This window comes from Triticum aestivum, chromosome 7B (assembly GCF_018294505.1).
Source record: "Triticum aestivum cultivar Chinese Spring chromosome 7B, IWGSC CS RefSeq v2.1, whole genome shotgun sequence".
Classification (NCBI taxonomy): Eukaryota; Viridiplantae; Streptophyta; class Magnoliopsida; order Poales; family Poaceae; genus Triticum; species Triticum aestivum.
The window spans coordinates 653,033,366-653,046,813 of record NC_057813.1 but is presented as its reverse complement, the minus strand read 5'-3'; the positions used below and the strand labels follow the sequence as shown (position 1 = coordinate 653,046,813).

General features: G+C 45.3%; 1 protein-coding gene across 1 annotated transcript; it reads left to right on the top strand.

Moving 5' to 3' along the window:
• The first annotated feature begins 4,543 nt into the window (after window positions 1-4,543).
• On the top strand, window positions 4,544-6,225 carry LOC123161559 (polyubiquitin). The gene is made up of 2 exons (XM_044579365.1): window positions 4,544-4,817; window positions 5,538-6,225. The coding sequence occupies exon 2, from the start codon at window positions 5,538-5,540 to the stop codon at window positions 5,997-5,999; it is 462 nt and encodes a 153-aa protein (XP_044435300.1). The 5' UTR covers window positions 4,544-4,817; the 3' UTR covers window positions 6,000-6,225.
• Window positions 6,226-13,448: the final 7,223 nt, after the last annotated feature.

The following is a 13,448-nucleotide window of genomic DNA, read 5'->3' as shown; positions in this document are numbered from 1 at the left end:
ATAAACATGTCATGATGCACAAACAAGTATGATGCATGTCCGGTTTAATGAGGCATGGCATGGCAATATGCACAGACAACACTACAAGTTAAGTGGAGCTCAATATGCAACGAGTTGCATATTGACGAAACACCACATCAATTATTTAGTTCTCTCTCGTTTAGGAACACGACAATATTAAATGTTATTAAACATGGCAAGGGGTGAAGCATAATTAAACTACCTATTTAGGCAAGTTTAAATGAGGTCGGAACACAAACAAATAACAATTCCGAAAAATCCCCATATGTCATTTAACAATTTAAAGCAAGCAACAATTTTAAACATTTTAATGTTGTTATCATGATGCAGATGACATATGCAAGTTTAGGCAAAATTTATGAAAATGTTGACATGAGCATGATATGAAACATTTGTCGCCATGGCGGAAGGAAAAAGGTGCCACGACGGTGAAACGGAAATGGTGCCACGGCAACATTCCGGTCTGGGTAACTCATGGAGGTACCGGTGCAAAAGGAAGTGTGACGTGAGCGAGTCATGCAAGATGGTGGGGTGATCCCGGATTCCGGGTTCCCACGGGACGGCGGCATGGCAAACGAGGAACGTGCACGAAACAAACGGGCACGGTGCAAACATATCGTACATCTCATACATGCAAGGGCATCTCATCGCGGTCGTCTCGGGTTATACCTTTGAAGCGTGCGTTATGGGCGGAACGAGTTCGATACGATGTAGAGGAAGTAGTCGTTCATGGGACGGTTGTAGTGGAAGTAGTGGTTCACGGACATCGTGGAAGTAGTCGTCCGCGGCGACGGTAGAGGTACTCGCGATCTTGGCGACGGTAGTGGTACATCTCGTAGTGGAAGTAGTTGTTCATGTCCCGTGGATGTTCGGGGTCCACAGGGTCTTCGAGGGTCGATGGTAGTGGTACACGTTTCGGAAGCGGTTCACGACGATGGTAGTCGAACTTGGTGATCCGAAGGGGTACTTGGCGGATGACGACCGTAGTGGTACTTGGGGAAAAACTCCCGGAGACGATGCTTGGCGGTCATGGTGTGGTCTTGGCGTCCAAGTAGTCGATCTTGCCGGCCTTGATGGTCCAACACAAAACAACACAAGTGCCTCGGGATGCCAGCAAGGAGGCGATGGTGGTGGTCAGCGGCAAGAAGCGGTCATCAGGCTCGTGGTGACAACGACGACGAATAGAGGCACGCGGAGAAGCAGCCATCCGGCGATGGAGCAGAGGCGTCCATGGCCAGCGACCCAAGGCGTCGAAGATGGCCGGAACTGGGCCAGCTCGGGTTGGGGAGGCGAGGCGGAGCAGATTCGGGAGGAGGCGGTGGAGGCCGGCTCCAAGGCGGACGGGCGCGGGTCGACGGGGCACAGAGGAGGCTGGGGCACGCGCCGGAGTTGACGAGCTCCTGGTCGAGCGGGGAGCTCGGGCGAGGCAGTGGCAACGAAGACGGCAGGAATGAGGAGGAGGGAGCAACGGGGATGGATGCGGGGGGTTCGGGCTAGGGTTTAGGAGGGTTAGGTGGTCCGGCTTAGGTGGGCCTAGGGAGGCCGGCGGAGGAGGCTTGGCCCATGCGGGTGGAGCTGGAGAAAAATCCTGGTTCTCTCTCTCTCTCCCTACTTCTTTATTTCCCAAAAATAGAAAATAAATCTAGGAAGAAACGGAGAAGAAAGGAAGGTAGAAATAGAATTTTGGGCATGGGGATTATTTTTCCGGACTCGCATAAATATGCTTGTTTCGAGAAAATAGAAAAAAGGCATGAATGAAAGATGTAAATTCAAACTCATTTGAATTTAATTCAAATGGGTTTGAACTAGGACTTGATAAAAGGAAGGTCCAAAAATGTTCGGATTTTTGGTGGAGCTCCGGAAAATGATGAAAGAAATTATGGGCAAGGTTGGAGACCAAGAATTGAGATAACAATGGCATGGGATATTTTGCAAGTGGGTTATGGTTAATTCCAAAACAATGGAATATTTTATAATATCTCCCTAAATATCGGGAGGGTATGTTATAAAGAGAAATCACCATTGTGAATATCCCTCAATTTAAATGGATCGAAAAATCCATACAATTTATTTAAAGGAGTTATAAAATTAATGACATGATGGCATGATGACATGATGCAATGCAAAAATAAAAGAGCAAGCACAAAAGAAACACACGGCGAAACTCGGAATAACTGGAAGTCTTCTGGAGCATCGGTCTCGGGGCGTTACATGAGGACTGCAGAGCCGGCATCCATCTTGTTAGATGAATGAATTATCTTCTTGACCCGGCGTACCCAATGGGTAGTGGACTCACCCTCCCCCTGCTTACAACTTGTCAAGTCCACAATTGACATGGACTGCTTACAGGTGTCCTTGAAGTTCTGGATGAACCGGGCCTTTAACTCCTCCCACGAACCAATGGAATTGGGTGGTAAACCTTTTAGCCAGGACCGGGCCGTTCCATCTAACATCATGGTGAAGTATTTAGCCATTGCCGCGTCGCTAACCTCCAACAGCTCCATGGCCATCTCATATCTCTCAATCCATGCTCCGGGTTGTAAGTCAGCCGTGTAATTCGGCACCTTCCGAGGTCCCTTGAAGTCCTTAGGCAGGCGCACGTTGCGTAAAGCCGGTATCAAACAGGGAACCCCACCGGTTCTGGTGGCTACTCCCAACTCAAAAGAAGTCGTTGGGTACTCCGGGATGTCTTGATGAGCCGTCAGCTGAGCCGCCTGTTGAGCCGCCCGCTCGTTCTCCTGACGTATTCGGTCTTGCACCGGGTTATAGCCCCCATGTTGGTTACGGCGTTGGGCGTTGCTTGATAAAGCTTCGGAATCCATGTGCCTGCTGTAACTCGGGTTCCGGTTCTGACGAGGCGACTCTAACCAAGGCGGAGGGGTTGAATGAATCCTATCCCGGTTGTAAGAATAGGTCTCCTGCTGGGCCAGGGCCGTCTGGACAAGTTCCCTGATCCTCCGGGTCTCCACTGCTGTTGGATCATCACCCTCCACTGGAAGAGCTGCCAAACGTGCTGATGCTGCGATTAAATTCTCCATGGGGTTGGAAAAGTGACCCTCCGGTATTGGCACATAACGCGGCGGTGCCATGCTCATATGAGGAGGTGGCATCTCCTGACGCTGAGCCGGTCCCCCCGCTTCGGGTGTCATAAACTGATTAGCATTGGGCGGGTTACTTGAGCCGACTCCGTGTGTGGCAAAAAGAACCCTAGGATCGTAATTCGGAGGTAACCGGGATTGGGTCTTCTGGTGTCTCCTCCTCATTACTTCATTGGACACGTTTAAACTCATTGTGAGCTGATAAGCCTCTGACTGCAACCGTTGCGCCCGGGCGTCGAGAGCCGCCCGTTCCGTAGCTAGCCTAGTGTCCTCAGCTGCTAAGGCTTCCTTGGTCTGAGCTATCTCTTCACGTACCTGTGCTACCTCCGCGTCATGCTCATCTTTGTTTGCAGGAATGACTGTGGCGGTTAACAGGGTCGTAAGCTTATCCATGAGGTCTATCAGTACTTGAGCCGGCGGGCGCACAGGGCCTCCTGCCCCGGCTGCTCCTAACCCGGAAGTGATTGCGGCTACGGCTGTAAAGTTTTGTCCGGGTTGAGTCCCAGCCATAAAGACTCCTGCCCAATTTGGCGACTCACAGAGGTCCGGAATACTAAAGCCATCGGAACAGCCCCTGAGCGCACCATCTTGAACTTGATACAAAGAATCTGTTGAACCGGTGGACGAATCACCATCAGAGGGGACGGCCGTCTCACCACCATCTTCAGGACCTTCAGAAAGCTCTTCTCCGTGGACGCAGCCCACAAAGACACGCTTCCTGCCGGGTTGAACTCGAGCGGGTTTCGCACGCTGAGCCGTCTCGACGAGGTCGGTGCAGTTGTCCGGCTCAGGCCCCGGCTCACCAATCCGGCCGATAAAGACGTGGATCCCTTCAAATGGGACCCGGTACCCGTACTCAATTGAGCCGGCGTCGGGGCCTCAGTCTTCGTCGTCGATGTAGATCTTGCCGCGACGACTTTTGGTCATCCGGCCCACTACGTATCCCTTGAGCCCTTCGAAGTTGCCCTTCAAGAACTCAAATCCACCGTGCGCTGGCCCCACGGTGGGCGCCAACTCTCGTGTCCTTTGTCCCGTTTATCCCCTTCAAGCTTCCTAGTTGCGATGGCTCCACAACTAAGTCCTTTCACGAGGACATCTGACGTGACAATTCCACGACACGCGGCGGTGTTTTTTATTTTTTTATGTTAATTATGGCACTGTATGAACTGCTAAACTGGACCGTTTTGTGGCCGTGACCCCCTAACTAAGTTTATATTTATTAAACTGCGTTTATTTATTTATTTAGTCATTTTATTTTCGTTTTCTTATTTTTTTTAATAATGTTCAACACGGACGTGATTTGGGGTGCGGCCGCGCGGTGGGTGCACACACGATCCAACGGACAAAGCCGGACATGGACGAATCCATCAACATTTTAAAGGGACAAAATCTAATCAAATCGAACTTCCGTTTGTGGAGTTGGCCTTAGGCGCACGTAAAGCCCACCTCGAGAGGCTTCCAGAGACGGCGTGGTGGGGACGGATTCACCGCAGCCGCCTCTCGAACCCGTACGCTCTGTTCGGCTCTCGCGCGTGCGCGTAACCGAGCCGGCCTCTTCCCCGTCGTCCCCGGCCTACAGTATAAAATTCAGTTTTGCTCCCCACACGCATCGACCACCCCCAATCCCCAATCCACTCCGATCGACAAAATCCGCCGCAACACAAGCGTCGATCTCGGCTCTCGCGAACGTCCATCAAGGTATGCGCCCGCCATCGATTTAACTTTCCCCCAAGCTATGTGTTCACGTTATGGGATTATTAATCTAGATGCATACCATGATTAGTCCGTACAAACACCTAGGCGATTTCCGTAGATCCGCGGAGATCACCGTGTCTCGAGCTACTGTTTGGGGATCATTGGTGTATGAGCTCCTTGTCAATTCTGTTCCATGAAATTGCTGTCCCGTGATGGTTCATCTGGAGTTGTTTATTGTAGAATTTTGCCGGTTAGTGTTGGACCTACTGTGGTAGATTGTTTTTTTCTGCACCAGATCCTCGGCTGGCCAATGTTGTTAAGTAGAATCTCGTTAGAATTCATCCAGGGTCTGCCTTATTGTTATTCTATCTATTTCTGCTAATTTGGGTCAGTTAAATCCACCTGTTAAATAGAAATCTGCATTATTTAAACTGGAAATAGATCCTAACAGTTTCCAGTCCACATCTTTGATGTACATCTGCTCTGCTGTTGTTATCTGTTAATATACAGATGCAGATTTACTATTTATTGTAAGGTTTAAATCTTTTACTTCACATTGTTCATGATCTCTTTGTAACTTTGTATACGTCCCTACCGTGCTGATTTATCTTGCAATTTCCAACTATGCATATCTTATATTATTGTTGTTTTTGTCTTTTGTCTTTCTTTTTTTGTCCATACATGCCTGACTTATCCTGTTTTTTGCAATTTTCTACTATTCAGATGCAGATCTTTGTGAAGACTCTCACCGGGAAGACCATCACACTTGAGGTCGAGTCCTCTGACACAATTGACAATGTCAAGGCAAAGATCCAGGACAAGGAGGGCATCCCGCCAGACCAGCAGCGTCTCATCTTTGCTGGCAAACAGCTCGAGGATGGCCGGACGCTTGCTGATTACAATATCCAGAAGGAGTCCACACTCCATCTGGTGCTCAGGCTCAGGGGTGGCATGCAGATCTTCGTGAAAACCCTCACTGGCAAGACCATCACTCTAGAGGTCGAGTCTTCGGATACAATCGACAATGTGAAGGCGAAGATCCAGGACAAGGAGGGCATCCCTCCAGACCAGCAGAGGTTGATCTTTGCGGGCAAGCAGCTTGAGGATGGTCGCACTCTGGCGGATTACAACATTCAGAAGGAGTCTACTCTCCATTTGGTGCTCCGCCTACGTGGTGGCCAGTGAGTTCTCCTGGCTACCGGGCCTGGTCCGTCGTATTCTCTTTGGTTATGTCAAGTTTGTGTCATGCGTCTGAAACTCTTTATGTGCCATTTGTTAGAACATCTGTTGCTGCCTTCGAGCAGCTTGGTCTGCACCTGAATCTTCTTATTCTGTAACTGGCTGTTTTGTGCCGGTCCTTGTGATCCTTTTCTGGTTATCCCAGATTCTCATATGACATGTTAGCAGTACAGACTGATGGATCGTTGATGAGTCTGTATTAAAAAATTACAATGTAGATTCACAACTCTGAAGTCTTCACTTCTGCTATTCGACGTGTAAGTTGGTCCTAAGACTGCATGTTCGGTATAGGTGGTAAACATTTACAAACTTTTCGCACCCAAATATGCAGTTTTTAAGTTTTTGGCCTAACTTGGCATACCTCCAACAGTTTTAGGACGTCTCGTATATTTTACTCTATTATTTTTTGAGGGGGATTTACACGAATCAGCTGCTTCATGTCAGCAGTCTGCAAGGCTCCACTCTGATAGTGTCATGCCCGACTTCTTTTTAGAGCATCTACAACCCAATTGGTCAGATTTTATCCCCGTCCGCGTGTTCACAGACAAGAGCCGGTCATCCCTCATTTGACTGGCGCTACAATCACAACCCTCAAATTCAAAGCCTATTTTCCATATGCAACATATAACGGGACGCACCTCTGGCTTATCCTCGTCCTCGTCATCCGAGAGCGACGCGAACAGCTCCTCCTGTGCCACGTCCGCGAGGTGGAAACGATGGTGATTGGTCCATTCTGCTAGGACTGAATTGAGTAGCTCCTCCTCTTGCACCTGTGCTTCTTGTAGCTCCTCCATCGCTGCAAGCTCGGCGGCGTGACGCTCCTCGACGGCGCACATCTCGGCTTGGATCTCTGCCTGACGTTCGAGCATGAGCATCTTGTAATACATGATCTTCTGCCTGACCATGGCGGCTGGTGGCGGGCTCGGAATGGAAGTGCAAGAGGGAGAGGACGCCGCACGAGCGGGACAAGCGTGAGGCCTAGATGAGGGAAATGGGGGCGGGGCTAGGGTTACCTTGCCGTTTGGCTTAAATGGCCGGATTTGGACCCTCGGGTGACGAGTCGAACGGGCGCATGAATGCCGTCCTCACCAAACCAGAGGATGCGCCCGCCCGTAGTGTGACTTTCCGCATGGGGCTTGTTTGCCCATCTGTCTGACATGGCGAGCGTTCCGAGTGTCCCCATATGGGTTGGGTATGGAGGGTGCTGGTGAGCGCGGACGTATAGGGCCGGTTTCAGGGGTTCGGTTGGGTGGCAAAATCGTGCCCGGGAAGTGAACAGGTTGTCCGTCCGGATGTATAGGGATGATATGAGTGGTCTGGTTGTAAATGCTCTTACGCCCGACATCTTCCTTTGAGTCATCTCAAGCATTATATGTTTTACGTTCTCCAAGCACGGGTTGCCTTTCCCGGTTGAGGGGGATAGAAAATCTTGTGCATCCATGCCAACGTCCCACTCCGTCTCCTTCATGTAGATCACCCATCTTGATTCCCTTCACGTCTCAATGATGGTCATATGGCTACTTGGTTTGCGTTATATTGATATGCGTTTGAGCAGTAAGTGGTTGAATGATGTTGTCATGTGTATTAGCAAATTTTGATTGTTGGCACTGTTATGCATCAAACCAACAACCCCAATTGCTATGTCCCCAAATGAATATAGGCCCGCCTGGGCAAACCATGCAAAAATTTGCACATGAGGCTGGCCATAGTGGGGGTAACATAAGTAGTATCATGCACTTGAGACTCGCGAACATGTTTATGTGGCAGGCAATTAAAGAATAGAAAGATGGTTATAGTAACATAGATAGATATTGTAACATAATAAATGTAATGGTACTATGTGTCATGCATGGCAATAAATGAGACCCCCTATGATACTAATCTATGATAATATGCACTATAGAGGTAGTAACATAGACTAGTAACATATGCATGTTACTAGTCTAAGTTACTCCCCACTATGACCAGCCTGAGATCCTTTCCGCTGATCATTTATTTGCCCTAATAAAAACCATAGTAAACGTATACACGGAGACATGGAATTTCAAAAAATTTAAAGTGAATTAATTATTCAGAGCCAAAAACTAACTATGACTTCACGCAACCAAGATCACAGATAAACTTCAATAGGAAGAACAGATCCAAAATATGGAAGTGAGTTACTCTAGGCCCAATATTGGCACTTCGACATAAAATTATAAGCTAAAGAACTACCCTTCCGAAGTTCCGAAATCGTGAAACATAGAACCGATTATACCATGTTGTCATAACATCTCTCTAAAATTTATCAATAACAAGCATTGTTAATGCCAAATTGTATTTTCCAGTTGAAATCACAAGGTAAACAACTCTTCCGGTCAGCTGTCAAATCACAAAGAAAAAAAATGCCTGAGATCGTGTGTTGAGAAGCGTTGGTTATTTCCAATATTGTGACTTTTTGAAATTGCTACCGGAAATTAAACATATATAAAAAACTCATTCATAATTTACTCAACACAATGACCAAAAATGAAAAGAGAAAGAACTACGAAAGTGCAAAAAGATGTATATCTTCCTTCCCTCAATTTGTACATATCTCTTGTGTGCATGCCCATCCATATACTTGCACTTTTACAAATAAAACCATGTTAATTAGATTGATGTATAAATGTAGGTACTGGCAACAGTGGTGAATCCATGATCTTGCGCGAGTGTAGGCCATTTCTCATATAAGTTTCGGGCCAGATGGACTTGTTATCTACTCCCTCCGTTCCTAAATATAAGTCTTTTTAGACATTTCAAATTGGCTACAACATACGAATGTATGTAGACATATTCTAGAGTATAGATTCACTCATTTTGCTCCGTATGTAGTCACTTGTTGGAATCTCTAAAAAGACATATATTTGGGAACGTAGGGAGTATTTAATTTATCATATAGAATGTTACAAAATCTCAAGGTGGCCCTGGCCCACCCGTTCATCCCCGTAGGTTGGCCCTTGTTCTAAACGTATGATTATGTCCATATCCAGTTTTAACATTGACTAAGTAAGATGGAGAAATGTGATGTTGCAGAGTCGGCACAAGGTTTTGTTCGCATCGAAATCAGGGCCGACGGTGGCTACGACAACTAGTTTGGGTGGCGGAGGTGGGAAGATGTGACGCTGCAGACGGTAGCTGGGAGGGGAATTTATTTCTTCGCAAAACTGCGCAGCCGCTTAAAATTAATAGAGGGGCAAGGCTGTGGGAGTTAACTCCTCCAAATTTTAAGGAGTTAACAGAATAAGGGATAGGCTAGGTGCGGTTAAGTTTTCAAAACAGACTATTTTGAGGAGTTGAACATTTTTAAGGGATCGACTAGGATGCCCTTATAACAACTTAAGCAGCCTGGGATAGTCTATAAGAGCAACGCTTTATACCACACAAGAGCAACGTTTTGTAACACACAAGCAAACCTAAACCCTAGGCGCCGTTAGGGTTTAGTGAAGTAATGTTTTTTGATAACTATAAGAGCAAAGTTTTATACCACACAAACAACCTTTTTTGCACCATATGAGTAATAAGGTTTATCTTTACTTAATAATAAAGAAAATTAGGTTTCTGGTCATCTGTCATGACATTTTGCAGAAAAGTCCCTCTGTTTCAGAGAATTCAACCCGCAGTCCTGTTTTAAATAAGAACGAATCGTTTTTTTCGTATTTTACACAAAAGCCCTTGGTTTTCTTGATATCAACCAGCCGTCCGGATTTAAGTCACATCTGAACCGTTATTTTACATTTTTTGAAAACTCCCCTGACCTTTTAGGTAATTCATCTGTGCATCATATTTAAGTCAAACAAATGCTTTTCTAAATCATTCATATCTTTTAAACCGTAACTCCGATTTGAACAGGTTATATATGAAATTTGATTAAAAAACATGTAAAATATGAATATGAGATTAATTTTACCTGTTAAGTATTTTTAAATATTATTTGGAAGATATTTAAGTCAAACAAATGATTTTCTAAATTATCTGTATCTTTTAGACCGTAACTCCGATTTTAACATGTTATATATGAAACTTGATTAGAAAAATGTGTGGAATCTGAATATGATGTTAATTTCACCTGTTAAATATTTTTAAATATTGTTTTTTAAGTAAACTTATAATTTATAGCGCACGATCCATTTTTCTTTCGTACCGACGGCGATCCGGATTGCAAATAAACACCCCACTATAACTAGATAACAACACATGCATACCTCTGAAAAATGTCCTAGGGGAAAACAACAGATTTCTCATCGAGAGTGAGAGAGAGAGAGAGAGAGAGAGAGAGGAGAGAGGGAGAGAGAGACGCCTTAGGATTAAGCATATTCAAACACGTTTTTTTGTGTGAACACTGAGGCCATCACCGGCGAGGGTGAGGAGGATAAGCGGCAACACAAAAATGATGCCTCGCTAAAATAAAGGAGATGGACCTATTGTGGTCTTGGGTGATGGTTGTTGGGTTAAGAGCGTGTGTTATGTTTTTTCTCCCGTTGCAACGCACGGGCTTGCAGGTTACTCTATTTTGGTAACTAGACGACACCTCACACATTGCTGTGAAATTGAATATATACTTTGTAGATATTTTGTAGAATGCTAATTTAGTCTAACGATTTAAACAACCTGAGAAATTTCTACATAATCAAGAAAAATTCTAACTTGAAAAGTTGTGCATGCCACAATAAGTGTGTATCTAAATTCTAAAACCCACCTTGAATGAACTCATGTGCATGTTGCGTAGCACGGGATTCTCACACTAGTAGAAAAGGGCCTTTTGTCTTGGTTCGTAAGGGCCTTTTGTTCCGGTTTTGGAACCGGGACTAAAAGGTCGTTACTAATGCCTTTGGCCTTTAGTCTCGGTTCTTACACGAACCGGGATAGATGGGCCTCCACGTGGCCGCTGCGTCCAGCCCAGGCAGGGGGGCCTTTGGTCCCGGTTGGTGACACCAACCGGGACCAATAGGCATCCACGCGTCAGCAGCTGGCTGGAGTTGAGGTTTTTGTTTTTTTAAAGGGCTGATTTATGGGTTTTGGGGGTTAATTTAGGTTGTTATTAGCTAGCTAATAGAGAGAAGTGTCCTCTTTTATATATCTCCGTGCTTGGTTTACCAACGCTACTGCTATGCCTAACGTTAACATGGTTTACATTGAAGTGAAGGCAACATGTGGTGCGTGTCGAAAGTAATACTAATCCTAACTTGATCAAGTTTGGATTGTACTACTTCCGACATGCACCACATGCATGTTGCCTTCACTTCAATCCAATACATAGGGGAAGAATTGGAAGCATATCAACAAGGACCCAAATGTCCATATTGTCTTGCTCGATTTCAGGATCACCAAGATCCATGGTGACAAGCATACCCTCATCAAAACCATATATCTTGCAAAGTGATTCTCAATTTTTGCAACCAAAATGGGTTACACTCTCAGAATTATACAACTTTACTTCAAAATCCACACCATGATGGGTCCTTAGGTGAATTTTCTTTGTTTCCATAGTTTCATGGTCTTCAAAACCCATCCTCTCCAAGACATAGCGTCTTGCATAGCATGGGATAAGCTAGTCGAATTGGAAAAGATGAAAAGTACACGTTAAAATAGTTGAAGTCGTGCTTAATTACGAAAAAAACTATTGTCATCGTTGCGTACCATTTCAACATCGAAGGTCTCCTCGAGCTTAATGTTGAAGCGCCGATCTTCGTCCAGCTCAAGGAACCTGTCGCACATACCTCGGTCGTTGTGGCACCAGTCGCACTCCCCCGGGTGATTTTCGTCGTCCTAGTACGACATTTCCTATGTTCATAATTCAAATATTAAACTTGTACAATTAAATATATGTACTAAAAAACTCTCAGCTCATGTGGTGTACATATTCGACCGTCGGTGATGGTAGCTCCTCCTTTCATTCCCGAGTGCATTACACCAAATTGTCTAGCACATGGGAATGAAGGAGAAGCTACCCCCACGACAATAGTCGGGATTCTTCGTCCTCTCATATATATATATATATATATATATATATATATATATATATATATATATATATATATATATATATATATGGTTGGAGACTCTCCCTCACTGATTCCTCTATAACATTTGCGACCGTCGGTGATGGTAGCTCATCCTTTCGTTCCCGAGTGCATTACACGTTGTGTCTAGCACACGGGAACGAAGGAGAAGCTACCCCCACGACAACAGTGGGGATTCTTCGTCCTCTCATATAGGTGGAGACTCGACAGACTTAAAGTCACCCAAGGACTCATATTATAGGACTCATACTGACATGGAGATTTGGCTGGTCTCACCTCGAGGTCGGAGGGGGGTCGATGACAGGGATGACGGTGCGGATGATGGAGGGGGCTCCTAGATTTCTGCATAGTGCTCTCCAATTTTAGCATTCAAAGTAGGAATACTTTTCCAATTTGAGCATTCAATAAGCAAAACCAAATTGTAAAATAAAGTAGTATTCGAATTAGCATGCATTCAATTATAAGCAAAAGTACATCATCTCTTGTGTCCGTACATCGTCGAATATTATCACTAGTAATACTCCTCGAATACTATCATATATAGCATCGCTAATACAGCTAGAACCGTAGTGCCCGACGGGTATCGTCGCGGGCGGTGGACACCCAAAAAGAAGGAACCATCACAGGATCATAGCTCCAGTGAGATCCTTGAAGAACCTGCCAGGTATTGTCGAACCTGCCCTCCAATGCAACCATGTAGCGATGGACGTGCTCGTCCTCCTCGCTGACACGGTCACATACCACCTCCGCGGTGTCCGGAAGCCTCGGCACCGTCACTGCCCCACGCGACCGCCACCAAACAAGGATCGGGTCAACAACGGGCTGGCTCCTCACCAACCTACGCCCCCCTGAAGGTAGCACCTCTCAATACCAGCCCGGCAGAGCCCACTCCCGGACATGGCCCCTCTGATCAAGCCGGCCTCCTCCGCCGAGTCGACGACGAGGATGAGGGATAGGCATCGTCGACGTCGATGCGGGATTAATTACTTGAACTGAGAAAATAAACTAGTTCTATTAATTTTCTTGCTAAAAATAAACTACTTCTATATATAGTAAAATAAAGTAGTTTAATTAAATCAACTAGCTCAACTACTAAGCACTTACTATAAATAAATAAAGTAGTACTTAGTAAAAATAAACTACTTCTATACTAAAATAAAGTAGTTTTATTAAATAAACTAGTTCAACTACTAAGCACTTACTATAAATAAAATAAAGTAGTACTTACTAAAAATAAACTAGTTTAACGAGTTCTATTATTTTTCTAACTAATTATATTAAACACTTTCTCTTCTTATTTTCCTTTTTCCTCTCCTGCTTTTTCTTCTAAATATGAACATATACATAAATGACT